The following is a 19,839-nucleotide window of genomic DNA, read 5'->3' on the forward strand; positions in this document are numbered from 1 at the left end:
GTCGTATACAATAGATCATGGTGTATTCATTTTTTTTTTAAATCGTAGAGATCTTGTTTCAAAGTCACACGTGTGGTTTTTATTTTAGGTACAAAAAATCTATACTTATCGTTATTGTCGATCTTTTGATTTATTTTATGTTTTAAATTTAATAATCACAAGTTTTTTCTTATTAGTTAGGTATTAGATTTTGGTATACACAATAATAGTGCTTTTTTTTTTTAAGTGTTATAAGAATAATAAATTATACCAGCATTATATAGATTTTCTTCAATATCACAATTGTTTTCAAACCTAATTTCTAACAGTGTGTTGATAATATTTTCTGTAGTATTATTGATTACCAGGTACCTTTGGCATAGTTTTTTTACTTTGATACCCAAGAATAACAGTTATTTATATTCTTAAATGTTGAGTTATAGTTGTTAAATCAATAACAATATAGAATTTATTTTATAAATTCCACTTTACAGCGTACCTGTGTGTAATATATTTTAACGTCAAAAAATGTATTCAATTAATTATATTAATAGGTATGTACAATTTTTCACCTTTAAAATATATATGATTTTTTTTCTGATCCAATTTCCTACATTTAATATCTGAAGTTAAGCCCCTTCAAATCCGACACCCTAGATTATCTGCTTATGAAAACAACAAAACAAAATATGTTAAATGTAGTGTTACAATAAATAGCAAACATTAAATGCAAGTAAGGCAATGTTACCTATACAAGAAATATGTAACTAAGAAAGGACATGATGTACAACATTTTTATAGTGAGTAAAATTAACAAAGAAAAATACATTTATTTAGTATTTACGTAATAATATAATAAGTCTCCTTTAAATATTGGACTTGGATTACCAAAATTAAGGTTATTAAAAGAAAAATTTAGGTTGTTTGGTTTTACTTTTCAATTTCGTACGATAAATGTACAATAGTTGATGATCCTTAATTTAATAACAATTTTATTATAAATATTCAATATTGTATGACTTTTATTCTTAAATCTCAAAGATCCATTGTTATTCACTGTTATATACACACTATACACTTGTAACTCACTTTTATTGGAATATTTTTAAGTTATTTAATATATATTTTTTTTAGTTTTAGTTGAAAAAATTATGTCAACTGAATTTCATTGTTCTCGGGCTAGATATCGATTTATGTTATATTATGTATTATGACAATACACCTACTGCGCGTCGAAAAATTACTATTGACCTATAATAAGCTTTAGAAATTACACCTACATGGCTTTCAATACATTTAATTTTCCATTTCAAGGCTATTTTAAGAGACTGGTTTAGATATACATAACAAAGTATAATGATCATAATAATAACATTATACACTAAGCAGTAAACTGTATTGTAAGCATATAATATTTTATTGATTTGATTTATTGTAATAATTACGCTTGAATTGTCTTTTTTGTTCAATGATTTTTTACCTGCTTATACAAACTCACACAACTTAGATCTTATGCCTATTAAATATTCACACATATTGCAGTATACCGTATAGGTACATACCAGCTGATCAATATTTATGTAATATAATATGGTAAAAAATGGTAAAAATCTAAAGAAATTGTCATTTATCAACTGAAAGTCTGAAACTGATTCATATTTTCTGTGCTTTTGGAACTTGATTGAAATAAATTATATTTAAAATGTTTTACTTTAAAAATTCTGATTATTTGAAAGATAAACTTATTATCTGTTGTAGTTAAATATAATAAGACCATTGCAATAATAGATATTATTATGTAATAAATAATATCCGTTATTTCGTGCTTAGTCGTAAACGAATGTGAGCATAGATTATAATATAAGTAAAGCAGTTTTTATTTAATAGGTTTATGTTTTAAAAAATTATTCAAGTGGTGCCTGCAATAAATATAATATTTTATAAAAAATTGATTAATCTAATGCTTCAATAAAATGTAATGAACAATCGTAGGCCACAAAATCATATTTAAAGGGCCAGTATCTCACTATTGATTCACTTAAATATTAAATGTTAAACAATTTTTATGCAACTCGACATTAGAATTTGAAAACTAAAACACACAATTAGGTACATTTCTATACTGCGTAGGTGGTTTGTAGTCGTTGTAGGTACTAAAATTTACTATTATTATGCATTTATACGTAATGGACTCTTTTATGTTTTTTAAATTGCAATTAAAAATGTTATAATCTGCACAACATGCCATATTTTATTTTTTATGTGCACACATTTTATTATGCATGTCAGTAACTATGTGATATTATGTATGATAACAAAAATGTTTTATACTTATTTAATATTTTTATATCCTTCAAAATTAATGATTACCTAAAATAATACACTATGTGTATACTAATACTGTTGTTACTATATTAAATAGTACTAATACTATGTTGTATACTACATAATTGCAATTAAAAATTAAAAGTTTCATCATTAAATGGCTTAACTTTAATTTTTATTCCATTAACATTTATTTATTATTTGAAAGTGAACGAAATAGCGCAGTAGTTTGGGTACATGACTTAGCTAAAGTAAAGTATACAAAATCATTACGTATAGATAATTATATTATAAGCGTTGGGCAGATTTCTTTACGTTTGTTAAATACAATGCTACACAGAATCTTTTTACCATCATTATTTTAATTATAATGATTGTAAGTTAAGTTGTTAACCATAGGGTTTAAAAAAACTTCATTACTTGTACTTGCACATTTCTATATATCTGTTTTATAATTCCATTGTTTAAGCTATTTTATTAGTCTACACTCTACGTAGATTCTAATTTTAATAAAATTCTGTTTCAAATCTAAGCGCTTTGATTTAGATAAATCAAAAATGCCCAAAAATTTTTGGCTTTTTAAATGTTAAAACTATATGGTATTATTATTGAACAAGAACATAAACACAATTTTCAAATGTAATTATGTTTTTCAATATAATGGTAAATCGTAAAACAAAACCACACATTGCTATTCAAATTTAAATGTGTAGATATTGAATAGTTACCTACTTCTTGCTATCTGAACATAATTTTTGTAAACGATCAAGTATGAGAAAAAATATTAAAAATAATAATATGTGATATTATATATGTTCGTAACTCGTAATTAGTATACATTTTTCTTTTTTTATTAATAAATTATTAAATTATATTTTATTTAACTTTTTTTTTTATTTATTTATATTTAAAATCTAAATATTTAAGTTATTTACATATACCCTAAGCAACATAGGGTATTGGGCTTACAGAGAGGAAATAATGAATTACATATATTTTATACTAAATCTTATTGTTAACTAAATGATTTGAAGATTGGCTTCTGTGATGATGTTTGCTATGGATTGAGGGTGATTGTTTAATATTTCGGGATTAAAATATATTATTATTAGGTTTGGCCTTAATTTAGACGATCTGACGCTGTATTGTTGTCATAAATTAGTACTTGTATTTTGGAACAAAACAATGATGAATAAATGGATTATTTAATCATACATTTCTGTAATTAACAAACAATAAGTTTATCACGTCCTTGAGAGTATTTTTTTTTGTATATTTCAGGATATTTTAAAATGTATTATTATTCGTTCATTGCAATTTAGTATGACGGTTGACCATTGTAAAATTAAGACACACCTAAATATTGTGTAATATCGTTACCATTGAAAAACGACGGAAGTATTTTTACAGGTCTATTTCATATGTATTTAACAGTAGGTAGTAGGTTCTTAAAAATTTCAGTTATATTTTTAGCATCTACTAAAATTTATATATATTTTTCTCAATTAAATTATATTCACACAATATTTTGGCTATTTGGCTGTTTAAAATAAATGTAAATTTAAATCCATATCTACACATGAAGTAAAAAGTAGGTACCTAATACGTATCAACAATTTTTTTTGTATACTGTGTTGAACGAAAATTGTACATACATGTAGTCTGAAATTGAACTCCTATCATTTCTATTTAATTCAGTAAGTTTGAATAGAAATTAATTATTATTCGAGATAGACATTCAACTAATATTTATAAATTTTAATTATTGTCTTGTAATTTAGCAGTGGTGAATTTAGGGTTTTTGAAATGGGTGATGGAATTTTATTTAAATAATATTATGGTGAATACATTATTTTGATTTATTAAGTATTAAGCTAAATCACTGAAAGGGAAACCATCCCGGAATTCCCATCACGATAATTTACCTCTAAAAAAAAAAAAAAAAAAAAAACCACAAATACAATAATTTTAGTTTATTAGTAACAATTATTCTAAAGAAATAGTACGTGTTAGAGAGTAGGTCATAAGGAAACCTAAGTTTCTCCGGGACGATGGCCGGTATCAATTACTTCTCCATGATAGCGGAAACCGGTTTAATTGTAAAGTCACAAAAGTACGGGTTTTGGCAATCAGCATTAAATTAAAAATAACAAGTTTAATTAAATGGATATACAACTTACTGAGCTCGTCAAATATAAATGTTATCATTTTTGTTTGTTTGTTATCATTTAGTCGTTACCACCAGCATAGACTCGGCAGGTTCTGATCTAGGTCAAGTTCATGATGCCTTCTTCATCGGAATTGAAGATGAAGCCAAAGAACGGTTGGAACGGCTGGCGGCTAGCAAACGTATCACACCAGTTGACATTACTAAATTGGCTCATCAGGTATGTTTTTTTATTTTAACATAATACATCATAGTAACTAATAATTAATTAATAATTATTTATTTTATAAAGTCAAAATAAAATTGATTCAATTATCTTCCAAGTGTAGGTATTGATTTAAAAGTATACCGTATACCTTGTAATACTATATAACTGCATAATTTAAAAATTTGTATAATTTTTTTCGTTCAATTCAGATGAATTTCTGCATAATAATTATTATGAGTAACTCTACTTTTATCGTGTAAAATGTTTTACCATGTTTTATGATGAGTCAGGAATTTTGAAAATATTATAATTTAACTTTAATATATTCTATTTAAATTGACAGAAAAATAAATAAACTTACCAGTCACCAGTGTTTAAATATGAATACAAATTATTAAATTTGTTTAGGTAGATGCGCTTACTATTTTTCCGTAAAATAAAACTAGCTCTGTCAGGTGCAATAATAATGTACAGCAATGTAAGATATTTTGTAGTTTATGGTTGTGATGTTGAGATTTCAATATCTATTTGTATTGTATGTATATTGTTTTTAAATGTTTATTATTCACAAACTTTTTTCAACATCTATAATTAACTATTAATTATTATACGATTCATATTATGCTTAAATTGTTATAAATTGTGCATATTGTTAATTGTATACATTTATAGACTTATAGTAAAATACTACGTTTATAATAGTATACGTTCTAAATACAATTATACAGTACGGGTTCTAATTAATTCAATAAACTATTGTAAGTAAAAGTCAAATATTTTACTGGTAATAGGTAATAATAATTTATTATAGCATATTGATAAAAAATAAAATTAAGTGATAAAGAGAGTATTCATTTCTGCTTAATTGTTTCATTGTTAGGCTTTACAGATTTGTATTATTATAATATACAAATTAAGTTGTAAGGATATTGTGAAGTAAATTTAGTGTTTAAGGTAGTTTACTTTGGTGTCATGATCTTTTTGATTAAAACCACTGCAGTCTAGTTTGCTTAGCGACACTCATCCAACAGATCATATCACTCGACAATTACCCTGATCAATGTCTCAAAATTAAGTTTATATAATTATTTTCATATTTATATTTCTAATACAGATTGTATATTAATTAATTTTTATTTTTAATAAAAATAAAAATAGTTTTTACTTTTTACATAAAATTTAATTTGTTTTTGATTACATAATATTGTATGAACTATGTGAATGTTAACTTATGACTAAAATATTATTTTAGAATTGCATCTTTACCAGTCGTTGACTTATATTTTAGTTGAATGTTTGACGCCTTGTCGCATATGCAATTACATATACACAAATAAAAGTTTTGTAGTACTATACGTCTATACCAGGGGTAGAGAATGCATGACTACAAAAAATAGGGTTCTTGGACCAAACAACCTGTGCGGTTCTCTGAACATCATGGATTAGTAAATTTTTAAAAGGAATCGACCTTTTCTACGAAAAGGTTCTTGAATTCTGTACTATGTAGTAGAAATTCATTATGTTGTATAAACTATTATTTTTATAATTATTATGATATATTATGTCAAGGCAAGTAATAAATATCATAATTATTATTTTAAATTGAATTATGCATAGCTTTTTCATGGGAAAAAATTGATTATTTGTCAAATTGTTTGTAAAATATTATTAAAAATATAATTTATATCTAAATATCAACAAAACTTAAATAATAACCAGGTGTTAGAACTTAGTAAGAAAAAAAAGAAGACGAAGCTCTCGATCGTGTACATATACAGAAACCTAAACATTCCCATTTAATACGTTTTAATATTTTGGTATTCTTTATTAAAGGCTGTAGGTCTAATAAATGAATCAAATCGTTACCTAGAATGAGGTATCAATCGATCGAGACAACCATAGGCTATGTGCTTTTATAATTTCCAGTCTAATTTGATGCATTCGATTGGAATCGGTAGAATATTTTTGTAGTCATGAGCAAAAAACTGTGGATATTTTAGTCATCATTTTATATTACTTTCGCCGCCGGCTGCCGTATTAAACGCGTCAAGTTGTCGGGGATGGGTGATGGGGATTCTTGTGACGACGGCGTACCTCGTCCCACTATTAATGCTTACCTCCTCCACTAGACACATACATCACACTAACACATGGACATGGTTCACTATCGGTAATCGATGCATTCCGTATTTTCGTCTCGGGTTCGGCGTTCGAGCTTGTCGTGTTTTGTCTACATTAAAAATGGTAACTAAAATCCAAAAGGCGCGAGCTATGTGGAAAAAAAATATCAGGATTCTACTCAGTCTAAGTACGTGGTTAAAAGTAGTAATAGTACTACTATTAAACCGTGCAGTATTAACACGGTACAGGAAGTAGTAAAAAAATGAACATCATTGTAAAACCTTAAGATTTTTTACTTACATCAAAATCTAAAATTATCTAGCCTTTAAACCTAGGGGGGCACGGGGTAAACAATTACGACAGACGTATTTAATACAATATGTTATTAAATATGATAATTTATAAAAACTTATGATATTCTAACAAAAACACTCTGTCAACTCCGTGTAAAAAAAAGCTTAGTAAAAATAATAAATATAAATGCTATGAAATGTGTGATACAAGGTGAAATTTATGTAAATGGTCTAATGTGTAAAATGTATATACAAGTAATTAATTCAAATTTAATGAAAATTGGTTATTCGTATTAATTTATAATATGAATTATTTTAACTAAAATTTATCCAAATTTAGTTTACTTGGCCGAAAAAAAATTTATTTATTTTCACAGGGTCTGCATTATTTATTAAATCAAGTTAGTACTTGGCTATACATTTTTAGACTAAATCTTCCGGTCAAATAAACTAAATTTGGATCAATTTTATAGTTAAAAAAGTTCATTTCATATATTAATATAAATAACCAATTTTTATTAAATTTGAATCAATTACTCATTTTACACATTTGGCCATTTACTTAGATTCCACCTTATATCACATATTTTATAGCATTTATATTTATTTATTTTTTTACTTAGCCTTTTTTTACACGGAGTTGACGGAGTGTTTTGGTTGGGGTTTTAACTAACATCCATGTCCACAATGCCCCTTTATGTTAAAAATATATAACTTTTACATAGCTTATAATGTGATAGTTAAAACACACAATTTTTATTTTCCTGATATTTCTGGATAAGTTAGTGGAGACAATACTACTAAATTTTACAATTATGTGTATTTCCCCATAAGATTAATTAATAATTTATCTTTTTTATTTAATTTTAATAACATATATAAATTTTAAGAACCAACATATTAAATTATTTACCTAATATTTTTTTTAAATTAATTGCTTATTTTTTTTTAATTACTTATCATAAATGGAATAAAAAGCCAAAAGGACTTTGTACATACTTGAAAGATACTTTTGTTGTCAAAATTATCAACTAAATGAAACTATATTAAAATATTAAAATAGTTGATAATTTATTTGAAAAAGTGCCTAATATTACGAGGTAGATTAATACTATAATATTGTAAAAATCAAATGGACAATAATATGCAGTTTTAATTTCACAGTCCATTTTAAAGCATGTCTATCATATTAAATATAGTATGTAGGAATATAAAACTAAATTTCTAGAATTAGTTAATCTGTACAATTTCAACGTGTAATATTTGACCATTTGAGTGGTGTATTTTAATGTGAAATAATTTCTGACTGTGAAATACGAGCGCTGGTCAAAAACTTCAATTTGAAATCTGATACCACACTGTGCGACGTGCGGTCCACATGAAAAACAAATTTGGGCCATTTTATGTCGTCAAGATTTATGAACCAGTTAATTAGACACGTTTCTATTACAGACCTGTAAAAAGGTTCAACTGTATGGCGCCGAAACGTTTCCTTTGACTACCTATATGAAAACCTTATGTTTGGTATACAGTATTCTACGACTTGTCCTTAAAACGTTTTTAATATGTGTTTAATCACCGTACATAGTTTTATACTGCGTATATTGAATACACATTACTCATTAGTAGATAATTCAGATTAGTTGGCACTATTTATGTTATGCGCAATTAAGTGAGAATTTCGTTCCTAATTTTCAACAATATTCAATGCTCATCATTAGATTCTAACATTTCTAACCATGCAAGTACCTACAAAATAAATAGTAAAATTTAATGTTTAAAATGTATAACATAAAAAACTATGTATGAACCATTAGTTATAAGCTTATAAATTTGTTAAAAGCAATAACACATGTATTTTGTCGTTATGGCTTATTAAATTAAAACACTTATATTTAGGCGGGTTCATTTTTAGAATAGTTGTTAACATATACCAACATCGTTTTAATGCCAGGCAATTTATTTATTTTTTTTTGTAAAATAATTTTTACAATTTGTTTTTATTTGTATTTAGTTGATGCGTCAATTGCACCCAACAGCCGAACTCAACGACTTTTTAGACAACAAGGTACACAGTGGTCGTGTCGGTTCTTCATGTCCACCGGACAACGGAAATAAATTAACCGAACAATCCGATCCCAAATTATCTAGGAGACCTAGTTCACCATTCAATAATGGTCTTACCGAGGTTCTTATCTGCAAAGATGTCCCCGATAGCAATAATAGACTGAAAGCTGTCGACGAGACCAACGAAACTCAAAACAGGTGAGCTGCTGTGATACCTTATAAAATAATGATAACGATTTTTAATCTAATTGATCGAAAAAAAAAAATAATATTATGTTTTTAAAGAATAATATATGTCCATCTATGAATAGGGCGTAGGTATTATTATATATTTTTTTTAATTGTATGCTAAATATCAAAGCCGATTGTAAAATTGTGAATATCATAAACGGCATGTACCTATTTTATGGGGAAAAATAATTTTCATTCGTAAATACGGATATTATATATTTATTTAATTAATAAATTGAATTATTATATAATTTATATTTAAAGCGTGATTGTTACTTACGTTTTTAACATGCATTTAAATATTTATTTTAATTTTTCAATTAACAACGTGTTGTGTTAACGACTTTGTATTTATCGGTTAAGTTTTTTTTTTTATACTTATACAGACGTACGCTAATTTTAACAGTAAATTATTAATAGTTGAATTTAACTTAATATTATTTTATTTTGAATACACCTTTATACAATATAATACTCAATTGTAATAAGTTTGAAAATGTTTATGAAGTTGGGTCCCAATGATATTCCCTTCATATTTTTTCACCCAATTTAGACAGTTGATCGTTTGCCTTTTCTTTAAATCCTTAATATTATGTTCAAACTGCCCAGTTCTAAAATATAATATGAAAAAAAAAACATTTACTTAAAATTTAGATATTATTTATCGTTTTCCATGACATACGACATTCATTAATAATACTATAGAAAGTTTTATATTATTATGCTGGTTAGTATTTTTAATAATTGTGAGTTGAAGTGTGTTTGTAGTGATGGGCATAATAAGTAATTGATTTCTAAATTCGTGTAATAGGTATAGAACTATAGACGTATAGTAATCGGAATTTTATAACAATCATACCAAATATATTATAATTTATAATATATATATATAATAAAATATATATACATATAATAATTGTTTTGAGATCATATATCTAAAACTATATTCTAATACACTATACCGTATTACTGCATTCATTTCCACAGCTATGTTTAAAAAAAGTATTAAATTCCAAGATTGAGCTAACGATGTAGGACTCGTAGGTATATATTAAACGATAATAAGATGTATTATTATTGAATTATTATGAATCGGTTATTTTACAAACACTGTTTGCGTTCATAAATAAAATTATATCTATAATTTAACAGTTTGTCTGGCTTTGATAAAAAAAAAAAAAAAAAACACTGGATTCCAGTGAAGGTAAAATGTATGTATTTCATTTTTATCATTATTTTACACAGTTTTTCGTCTCACAGTTGATTTTATTGTGTAAATCATCTGAAACAGCTATCGATACTAATTTTGTCGTCAGTACTTTTAAAATAAAAATTACAAACGTAGTATATATTAATTTCAAATACATCATTATATAAACGTTAAAAAAAAAAAAAAATACAAAACGTGACAATCTCACGAAGAAAAAACCACTTATAATTTTTTTAAACGCAATTTGAGCACGGTATTCATATAAAAATAAAATACTACCTACTCGATAATATTTTTATTGCATCCTACTATAATAGGGTTGTTGCAATGTCATTTATTACTAAGTAGCATGCCGTGGGGTTTTATGAAATGAATAAAAATTACGTCAAAAATGTATTTAAATGGTAATTGTATAAGAATAATTCTTCGTTTTCCAGCTGAATCTCTGTGGTTTGTTTAAAAAAAAAGAAAACGTAAGATTTTACTATTATAGTCTTCCTATAGTTATTTTCGTATAGGAAATGCTAAATTATTTTAATTTTGACAAATAATGATTGTTATAATTGACGAATAAATAATAATAATAATATTGGTTTAAAAAATTTTACAATTAATGAGTTTTATTTGTCACAGGAGGCAGATATCGTATTTTATTGTATCTTCATTACTGTGCACACAATATTACTATCACACACGCATAAATTATTATACTTATACAGTTCTTGTATACTGTAGAGCATGATTCCGCCCACTAAAGTTTAAAAGACGACTATTAACCGGCAATGTAGACAATGATTATAATGAAGAGTTATGCGAGACCATGAACGTTTTAAGGTTTTCCCCTTCCAAAACGATGGGATTTCGAAGGGGGCTGTTTTTTTACATTTTTTTTACGGTCCACCTGTCTTTAATTCACCACGGTAACGTGCACAATACAAAGGGAGTTTTTTTAACCTGCTACGTTTTGATTTTAGTATATTCCAACCTAGTAGTACCTACAATCTATATCCTACGCGTCGACATCATATAATATAAGATTATAGTGTTTTGTAGCTAATTAAAATAAAATCGTAGGTACGCATTGCAAGTTATTTTATAAGCAATAAATTCTATTCGAATAATAGAAAAATAGATACGATTCAAAATCGGTAGTACAAAATTTACTTTTTTTTTTATTGCGTCCTTCGCTCGGTTTCAAATTTCAATATGGAATGGTGTTGTATAATACACTATATTAAAACTGAAAATTACATATAAATTATTCGCATTATTATTACTTTAAAACCGTTGCTATACCTTTTATGTACTGGACGGTTTATTTGTGACAGAGATTATAAGAGTTAATCGTTTTTTTTTTTGTGAATATCAACCGCCACCGTATTATATTTCGGTTTTCATATTTTGACAGATTTCTAAAGTGCAAAAACTGGACAGTGATCTGTTCTTCTGCAAGTACCTATATATTTCATGTAGTGACAGATTTTTTTTTATGACATTTTTATTTGATAATAGTAAACAGAGAGGAAAATTATTATAATAAACTCACCTCTTTCCTTATTCTTTCTATTGTCACACAACAATTTGTCAACAGAAATACTCACACACACACACGTGACATAACCAGTTAATAATTATAAAACCAGAACCATATCATATACATATATTATTATTATTATTTTACGTATGAGTTTGTGTTTGTATACATGGATAACTATAAACGACTACATACTCGAATTGTCAAACTAACTTATAATATTGTGTTATTATGTCTCTCCAAGTCGTTAGATATAAGTAGCCAAGTAGGTAGGTATATAACAAATTTATTGCGTATAAAATATACATATTAATGATCGTAGTAAGTTGCTAAAAATAAATATTTAGATTGATAAAATAATAATATATGGCTGTATAGTGTATATATATAAGGGTTTAGTGAATACCTAAATTTAAGACAATTTTAGTGAACACATATAATATCGTAAAAAATATTACGATATTTTTACTGGAGGGATTCATTTTAAGCCAAGTGGGTTTATTATTTATTATATATTTAGTTTAAAATGGTTAAAGAACAAAGGTGCGCAACGCAATTAAATAATATAAAATTATTTTGTATGAGTAATTTGTGAGGTATAAAAATGATCATTGAGTGTATAGGTATTTAAATTTTTTATCACTACGTTATGAACTTACTATACTGAATTGCAATTCGTTAGGTAGTTTTTTCTAAACAAACTATAAATTAAATACTATCACAGTGAAATACATTTATTGTCCCAAACAATATTACTAAATGTACCTATACCTACGTGTATTATATTATATGATGTGTATTGTGTATAAAATGTTTGCCACGATGGTTAAACTTTCGGCATTTTCAACAGTATATACTCTAAATAAACGCGATCAAAATGTAATTCCAACTGACCAATTCGTTGTTTTTCGTTTCAGTTCTGGAACAAGATAGTAGAAAGTAGATAGCACGCATCCTATAATCGACGTAGATAAATAATATTATAATATTATAATCGCATAACATTTTAATTTATATTTTATTATTATTATAAGTTCGTGGCTGAATAGGTAATATAATCATATATACACTACATGCATGCATTTTTTTAAGTTTTAACATATATATTAATATATGGTAAAAGGCAATTTTTTTATAAAATACCAATTTTTAAAATAATATACAATATTTATTTTATTTCTATTATATCTTATATAATATGTATGAAATATGCTGGGGATTTTTTTTCCGCAATTCTTTTGTTACATATGGTAATATCATTGAATTACTAAATTACTAAATTACTAAATTACTGATATATATTTTCAACGGTGATACTTAAATAATTAAAAATGTACTAAGAAAATATTTGTGTACCTAACGAATGTTTTAAATAAATGGTTCATTATGAATCTTTATTCTAGGTTTTTATCTGTCTAGAAAGTTTTTACCATTATTTTCTAACCGTAATAAGATTTTCAAAATATTTAGACTTATTTTTAACTATTTTTTTTTACCATGATTGTCCACTAGCCTATTCACATAACTCTACGGTAGTGCGGTATCGTAAGTATCTATACATAAAATATACATAATAAGTTTATAGGAAATACAACTAATATTAACTATATTATAAATTAATAATAAATAGAGGCGGGTCAGGATCGCGTTTCGTGTATATCAATTAAAGTTACCGCCAATAAATAAACAAAAAAGTCGGAATCATATTATAGATAATACCGTAGTTTTAACGGTGACATGTAAACGTATTGAATGTACTGTGTGGCTAATGTTTCGAGTTTGATAATATTGTTACCAACTATACAGTATACGAGTATACAACCCAGGTCTGAAAAGGGAAGGTATAAATCGTCATACGAAAGGGAAGGTATATATTATCGTCGTATTTATACTACGTATAGTATACACCTATATATTTAATGAATAACAACGCAAGGGAGAAAAAGCGATGCGTCTCACTTCAAAGCAGACGATTTATTTTGTAACCATTGCCATTACTAAAGCGTTGTGGCAGGGTAGCGCGGCAGCTCCTACACTCGTGTGCACACAACAACAATTACAGCAGCAGCAATAATAATAAAATGTAGTATTTTATTCAGACGCGTAGTACCCGATTCAGGTATATTATAGCCGTTATTGGTACACCATACACCAACACATACAATATATTCCGTGTGTGACTTGTCACAACCAACTACCAAGGGTCAGGAATTCCACGGAATTCCACGGCAGGCAGGTACCTGCGTCGTGTGTGCCGCCGCCGCTGCAGCAGGTACAGCCGGCTGTACAGGTACCTCGACCCCACCCCTAAGCCAACCAAGTCCCATTGTGTGTCGTGGGGTGGTGTATACGGTATACATTGAAACGCGGGCGAGCGCGCACGCACGCACCCACACACATATCCACGGACACACACACGCACACACGCGCACACGCACACTCGCACACACAAACACAAACAAACGAACGCGGGACGGACGGACTGCGACGACGCTATCCCCCGGCGTCGCAGTTCGGTGGAAGAAAATGCGCCGTACAGGTATAATAATAATAATAATAATAATAATATATAAGAATATTGTAAGAATAATGGTAATAATATAATGGACGCACCGATCCCCGGCCACCCCTCCACTATCCCACTGTTATCGGTCCGGTTCTCTTACCCGGTGTGGTGCCCGTTCCCGGCGTACATATTATATATTATTATTATTATTACCTACGAACAATTGACGCGCCGCGCGCCAGTTCGGTATCCGCGTCGTTTGCGTACGGTCTGCGTTATGCTCGTTATTGCGGTTGGCTCGCGCGTCTCCAGTCGTAAAAGTGAGTGCTGTTCGCGAGTTTCGCTCATCGACGTCTCCGCCGCACGGCACCCACCTGTTGGATTCCCACTGGAGCATAATATTTTAATAAGATAAAAGTTATAATTCGTTCGCAATGAAACTATTACCGTACTATTGGCACACGTGGTGAGTGATTTATTAATTCAATATAATATAAACAATAATAATTAACTCGTACATTATTATTATTATTATTATTATTATTATTATTACCCCGTAAACGCCGGCTAGGTCATAGCTTACCGTGACAAAATATTTAAATATACCTACTTGCAGCTACAGTGTATCGTTTCGTCTTCGGTGGTTTGGTGAGCTAGGGAAATCTCTTACTCGCGTATGATCATAACAATTATAATTTTACAGACGTGCGGAGTTGTACTTGCAGACATTAATAAACTGTGAAATTATTATTGAAAACGTTTTCGACTGTATCGTCATGCTGTCGGTATTTTAAAAGCGATACCTATATTTTATAAAAGGTATACACGATACATCTTTAGCGAATACTACACTAACTGCTACCAACACCTATATTTTCTGTATTAGCTAAACAATTGTAAACAATGCTGAGAATGCTAGAACATTTTGAACGGTATTAGTCTAACAACATGTTCATTACTAACCGATTCACAAATACGACATAAAACCATGAACGTTTGTTTTAATACATCTATAATATTATTATTATCGTCATTATTGTGGTAGGCAGTTAAATTTTTACAAAATAATTCTGTACTTTAATAGATATTATTATGAAACTAGATAGGTGCATATGTGTAGAGGTTCCTATTCCATTTTTGTTCGAATATGATATAACGTTTTAAAAAATATCTCTATATAAATAATTTATTGGAAATACGGTATTTTATTGTTATGTATTAGGTGTATTATTATTATTTAATATATATTACTGATACGTTTTTGACGATTATTTTTTGATGGCACAGCATCGCATAAGAGTACAGACCGTTAACGCAGTCTAACGTGTTCGCTGTCTTTTTATAAGCCTCCTCAGTGCGTATACATGTAGCCGTATAGCTATATATAATCTAATCATACGCGCAAACAGACAAAAGAACATTTTTGCATGTAGAAACTGTAATTTGTTTCGCTTCTTCAACAACAAAAATCGGTCATATATTGTCTTGCAAATTACAAAGAAGGGGTCAAAGTACCGGAAAATGTATATTTAAAGCAACACATTTGACGTTTTGGTGTGGCGATATAATTTTTGAATTTTTTAAAAATCGGTTTATTATTCGCAAAAAACAAATAAATATTAACAAGTAGTGATTTCATTGATTCATAAAATCGTGATACGAGTTTATAGGTATCTCAAGATTGTTAGTAAAGTTATCATAATAACATTGGATACCTACTAAAACAAATTACGTATATTAAATAGTATCAAATATTCACCCTAAAATGTATGTATCGAGTATATGATAATTTGTCATTTGATTCTTAATCTTATGTACCTATGCTTAACAAGTTTATTGCGTAACTATTGTACCTATAAGGTTATCGAGTTTAATAACTATTACGAAAGTAATCTAATTTATCACTAGTCATACATGCGTATTGTTGTAGTTATTGATAATACTTATTATTATTTTCGTTAAAGTTAAAGGCTGATGAGTGAAGTCCCGTAAGCATGATCCCGATTGCACTAAGTAATACTCGAGGCTGTTGGACTTCTTAATTATGACTTTTAGTTTCTATATGTTTGGGTAAGAAGTCTGGTTTTAAGTAGCCATAAACCATAATGGTATGGTCACGTAACAATTGGTTTCAGAGGCGAGTATCAAAAAAAAAATTGGTGTTGCTCAAATAATTTTAGGTGACCTACCCCATATACTTTTGTTATACCTAGTACCTACCGATAAAATGTCGCTAAATTGTATTCTTATTATTTAATGTAGGTACTAATTTAATTTAGTAAATTACATTTTTGCACTAGTTGTGCATCGGTTTTGAAAAAAATATATATAAATAAATAAAATAATAATATTGTCCTTCTAGCAATACCCACCCACCCACCGATATTTAAGGTGTAGCTTGAGCAACACTTGGACCCTAGGTAATACACCACTGATGGGTTTAATATATTACGTATCATTATATATACTTATTCGCAAAGGGCGAGACTACCGCTGAAAATTAGATATTAAAAATATAATAAATATATTATACATTTGTTCATATTTACATGTAAATTTAAAATTCATTTCAATGTCAGATTTCAAGACGTGTAATTAATATTAAGTTGAAATACACCGGCAAGCAATATCTTAATTTTATTGTGTAATATTTTTATAGTTAGATATTTAGTACACATCGAATGTTTTGTATGCAGTATGGTTATACGCATGTTAAATTATTGAGAAACTGCATGCATTTCTGTGCAAATCGTGTTCTCCATAATCATCACTAAAAAAAATACCGCAGTAAAGTGTCTGAAACGATAGTAGCAAATTTAGGTATGTATGTAATCAGATTAAATATCCATAAACAACCGTTACCCCTGATTTGTGTTAATTTATTGTTCTGGTCAAATTTGGCTCCCTAATGCTCCTTAGGAACAAAAGTTCATACTATTCTGTATCTGCAGTGAACACAATAAACTAAAATCATGTAAAAATTCAACGAATGTTCTACCTATAACCTAATGGTTTAATATTATCCGTACTAAGCAATTCTTAATCACTTTACAGTATGGATTTGTTTCCAATGCAGCTTATGCGTATTTTATTAATGCTACATTAATGTGACTATAGGTATAGTTGTAATTGTTGTTATTATTATTATTTTTTAGCAACGAGAAATTATTTAACTTATTTATAGAAATATTTTTTTAATAATTATTGTTATAAAATTCTGAAACATGAGCTTTCCAACGTTTTGAATATTTTGCTACTTTCCTGAAGTTTAGTAGATTTCATACAGGTTTAGTAATAAAATCGTGAACTCGTACTGCGTATTTATGTTCAAAATATGTCTGATGCGTTTAAATCTATATCAATAATGTTTGAAATATTATTATACATTACTTTATTACAGTTTTATACAATTTTTTATGTAACACACTTTTTATTAGGTACCTATTATATGTTTTGATTATTAACAATTATTAATTATATCGAACGGTGTTTTGAATGGTCGCGATGTGGTTTATTTATTCTTCTATTGGCTTATATTATACAGTGATTGATTGATATTTTTCGTTCGATTCCATGTATGGTTTCTGCAGGATGGATTTAAGCGACATATTATAGCGCCTTTTTGCTTCGTTGCTAAACCATTGAACATTTATCGTTGTTGTTGATGTTATTATTATTCTATTATACTTTCGTCGCATACAGGCACATGCATTAGCGTAACTAAAACGATAAAATCTCAAAATTTCGTAGCTAAATATTATAATGTAGTCGGTCGGTTGTATAGTTGCACTGGTCATGTTGCGCTTGTTGTGTCCGTATATAAACTGTCGTTGTTTATTATTATTTTTCAAATTTACCGACACGCCCAATTATTTTTTTACCGAGTTCAAGGAAAAATGTATTTTTTTTTTTGTTCACGATTACCTTGTCTAAAACAATAATTGGTTTGTCATGCGCCCAGAACAGCGGATGTGTAGGCAACCAAAATTGCCAACGACTCTTCCGCAGAGATGGACAGGTCTGTTAATAATGCGTATATTATTACAGCAGTAACACATCAAAATATTATTATGTCCAAATATGTTGTAAATTATACATTATACTTTAATATTTTAATGTATCTTAAAGAATAAGTTTTACCGTATACCATTTTATCCCGAGACTATTTGCTTAATTTCTGTTTTTCTCACAATATTCTCGCATTATATAAATGGGTAGTCTAAAGTCTTATAATATTATAATAAAACGTTTCCGTTAGTAACTGTGTATACACCGCAGTACAATAATTAGGTTATAATAATGTTTCATTTCACTCATTATAAATGCGACTTCTTGTAATACTATTAAGTACCTATTAACTATTAAGTTTAATAATATAATATTAGAACGTACGAAAATATTCCGCATCATGTACCTATTCGTCGCATTTTGAAAAAGTTGATGTTTGTGAAGGTTGCATTTTTATGCACACACCTCTTGCACATGATCAACTGCTGTGATATCATCTAACGTTCTATAACTGTAAACGTGGAATATTGTAATAAGAAGCTAATATTTAATATTAACAATTTTTAAAAGAAAATTCATTAAAACAGTGATTATTTCATGTAAAGTAAAATAAATTTAAGGCGGTGAATGATAGAAAAACCAAAAATTTCACAAGCTATAATAATATTTTATTGAATTATCCTTACTAATGAGAGAAAATAATATTTTTATAGTCTGCAACCGCTAACGTTCGAGGCCCCTACCGGTAAGCACTTAGCTGTGTGGCAGTTGTCGGCAGACTGCGAATTATCTCCGACCTCGTAATCATAATTTATTAGGGTTTTATTATTTTCTCGACGATGAATTTCGTTTTTATCGGATTCGTTCAAATTCCAACATTTTCTCATTAAGTTCCTATAATATTTAGTTTTGCATATTGACGTTAGACTGCATCTATCGTTTTTACCATGTTGACATATTTCATACGTTCCTACGTTGTGGCGTACCTGAGTACAATTTTTGCAGGGCACAATGAATATAAGCAAGAGAAAATAAAAATCCAAAAAATGTGTTTGTTTTTACTCATTATTTCTAACTAAACGGACACTAATAAAATGCTTTCAAATTTTATTATTAGGTAGGTATACATCATGCAGCGTGAGCGTATGCAGGTACTTAAATAATTATTATAAATTGCCAATTAATAGCTT

The 19,839-nt window shown here is 28.0% G+C and overlaps 1 protein-coding gene across 4 annotated transcripts in view; it reads left to right on the plus strand.

Moving 5' to 3' along the window:
• Positions 1–19,839, plus strand: part of sdt (MAGUK p55 family member stardust) — a 57,510-nt gene that overhangs the window by 17,125 nt on the left and 20,546 nt on the right. For 3 of the 4 annotated variants that reach the window (XM_015516930.2, XM_015516933.2, XM_089225410.1), the window contains 2 exons: positions 4,537–4,691; positions 9,108–9,358. In XM_015516930.2, the coding sequence (XP_015372416.1) occupies positions 4,537–4,691; positions 9,108–9,358 (406 nt within the window). Of the gene's footprint in view, positions 1–4,536; positions 4,692–9,107; positions 9,359–14,880; positions 15,108–19,839 lie in introns of those variants that run through there. The other variant, XM_015516934.2, reaches the window with a different exon arrangement.

Source organism: Diuraphis noxia, unplaced genomic scaffold (genome assembly GCF_037042655.1).
Source record: "Diuraphis noxia isolate RWA-SAM2 unplaced genomic scaffold, SU_Dnox_SAM2 contig0004, whole genome shotgun sequence".
Lineage (NCBI taxonomy): Eukaryota > Metazoa > Arthropoda > Insecta > Hemiptera > Aphididae > Diuraphis > Diuraphis noxia.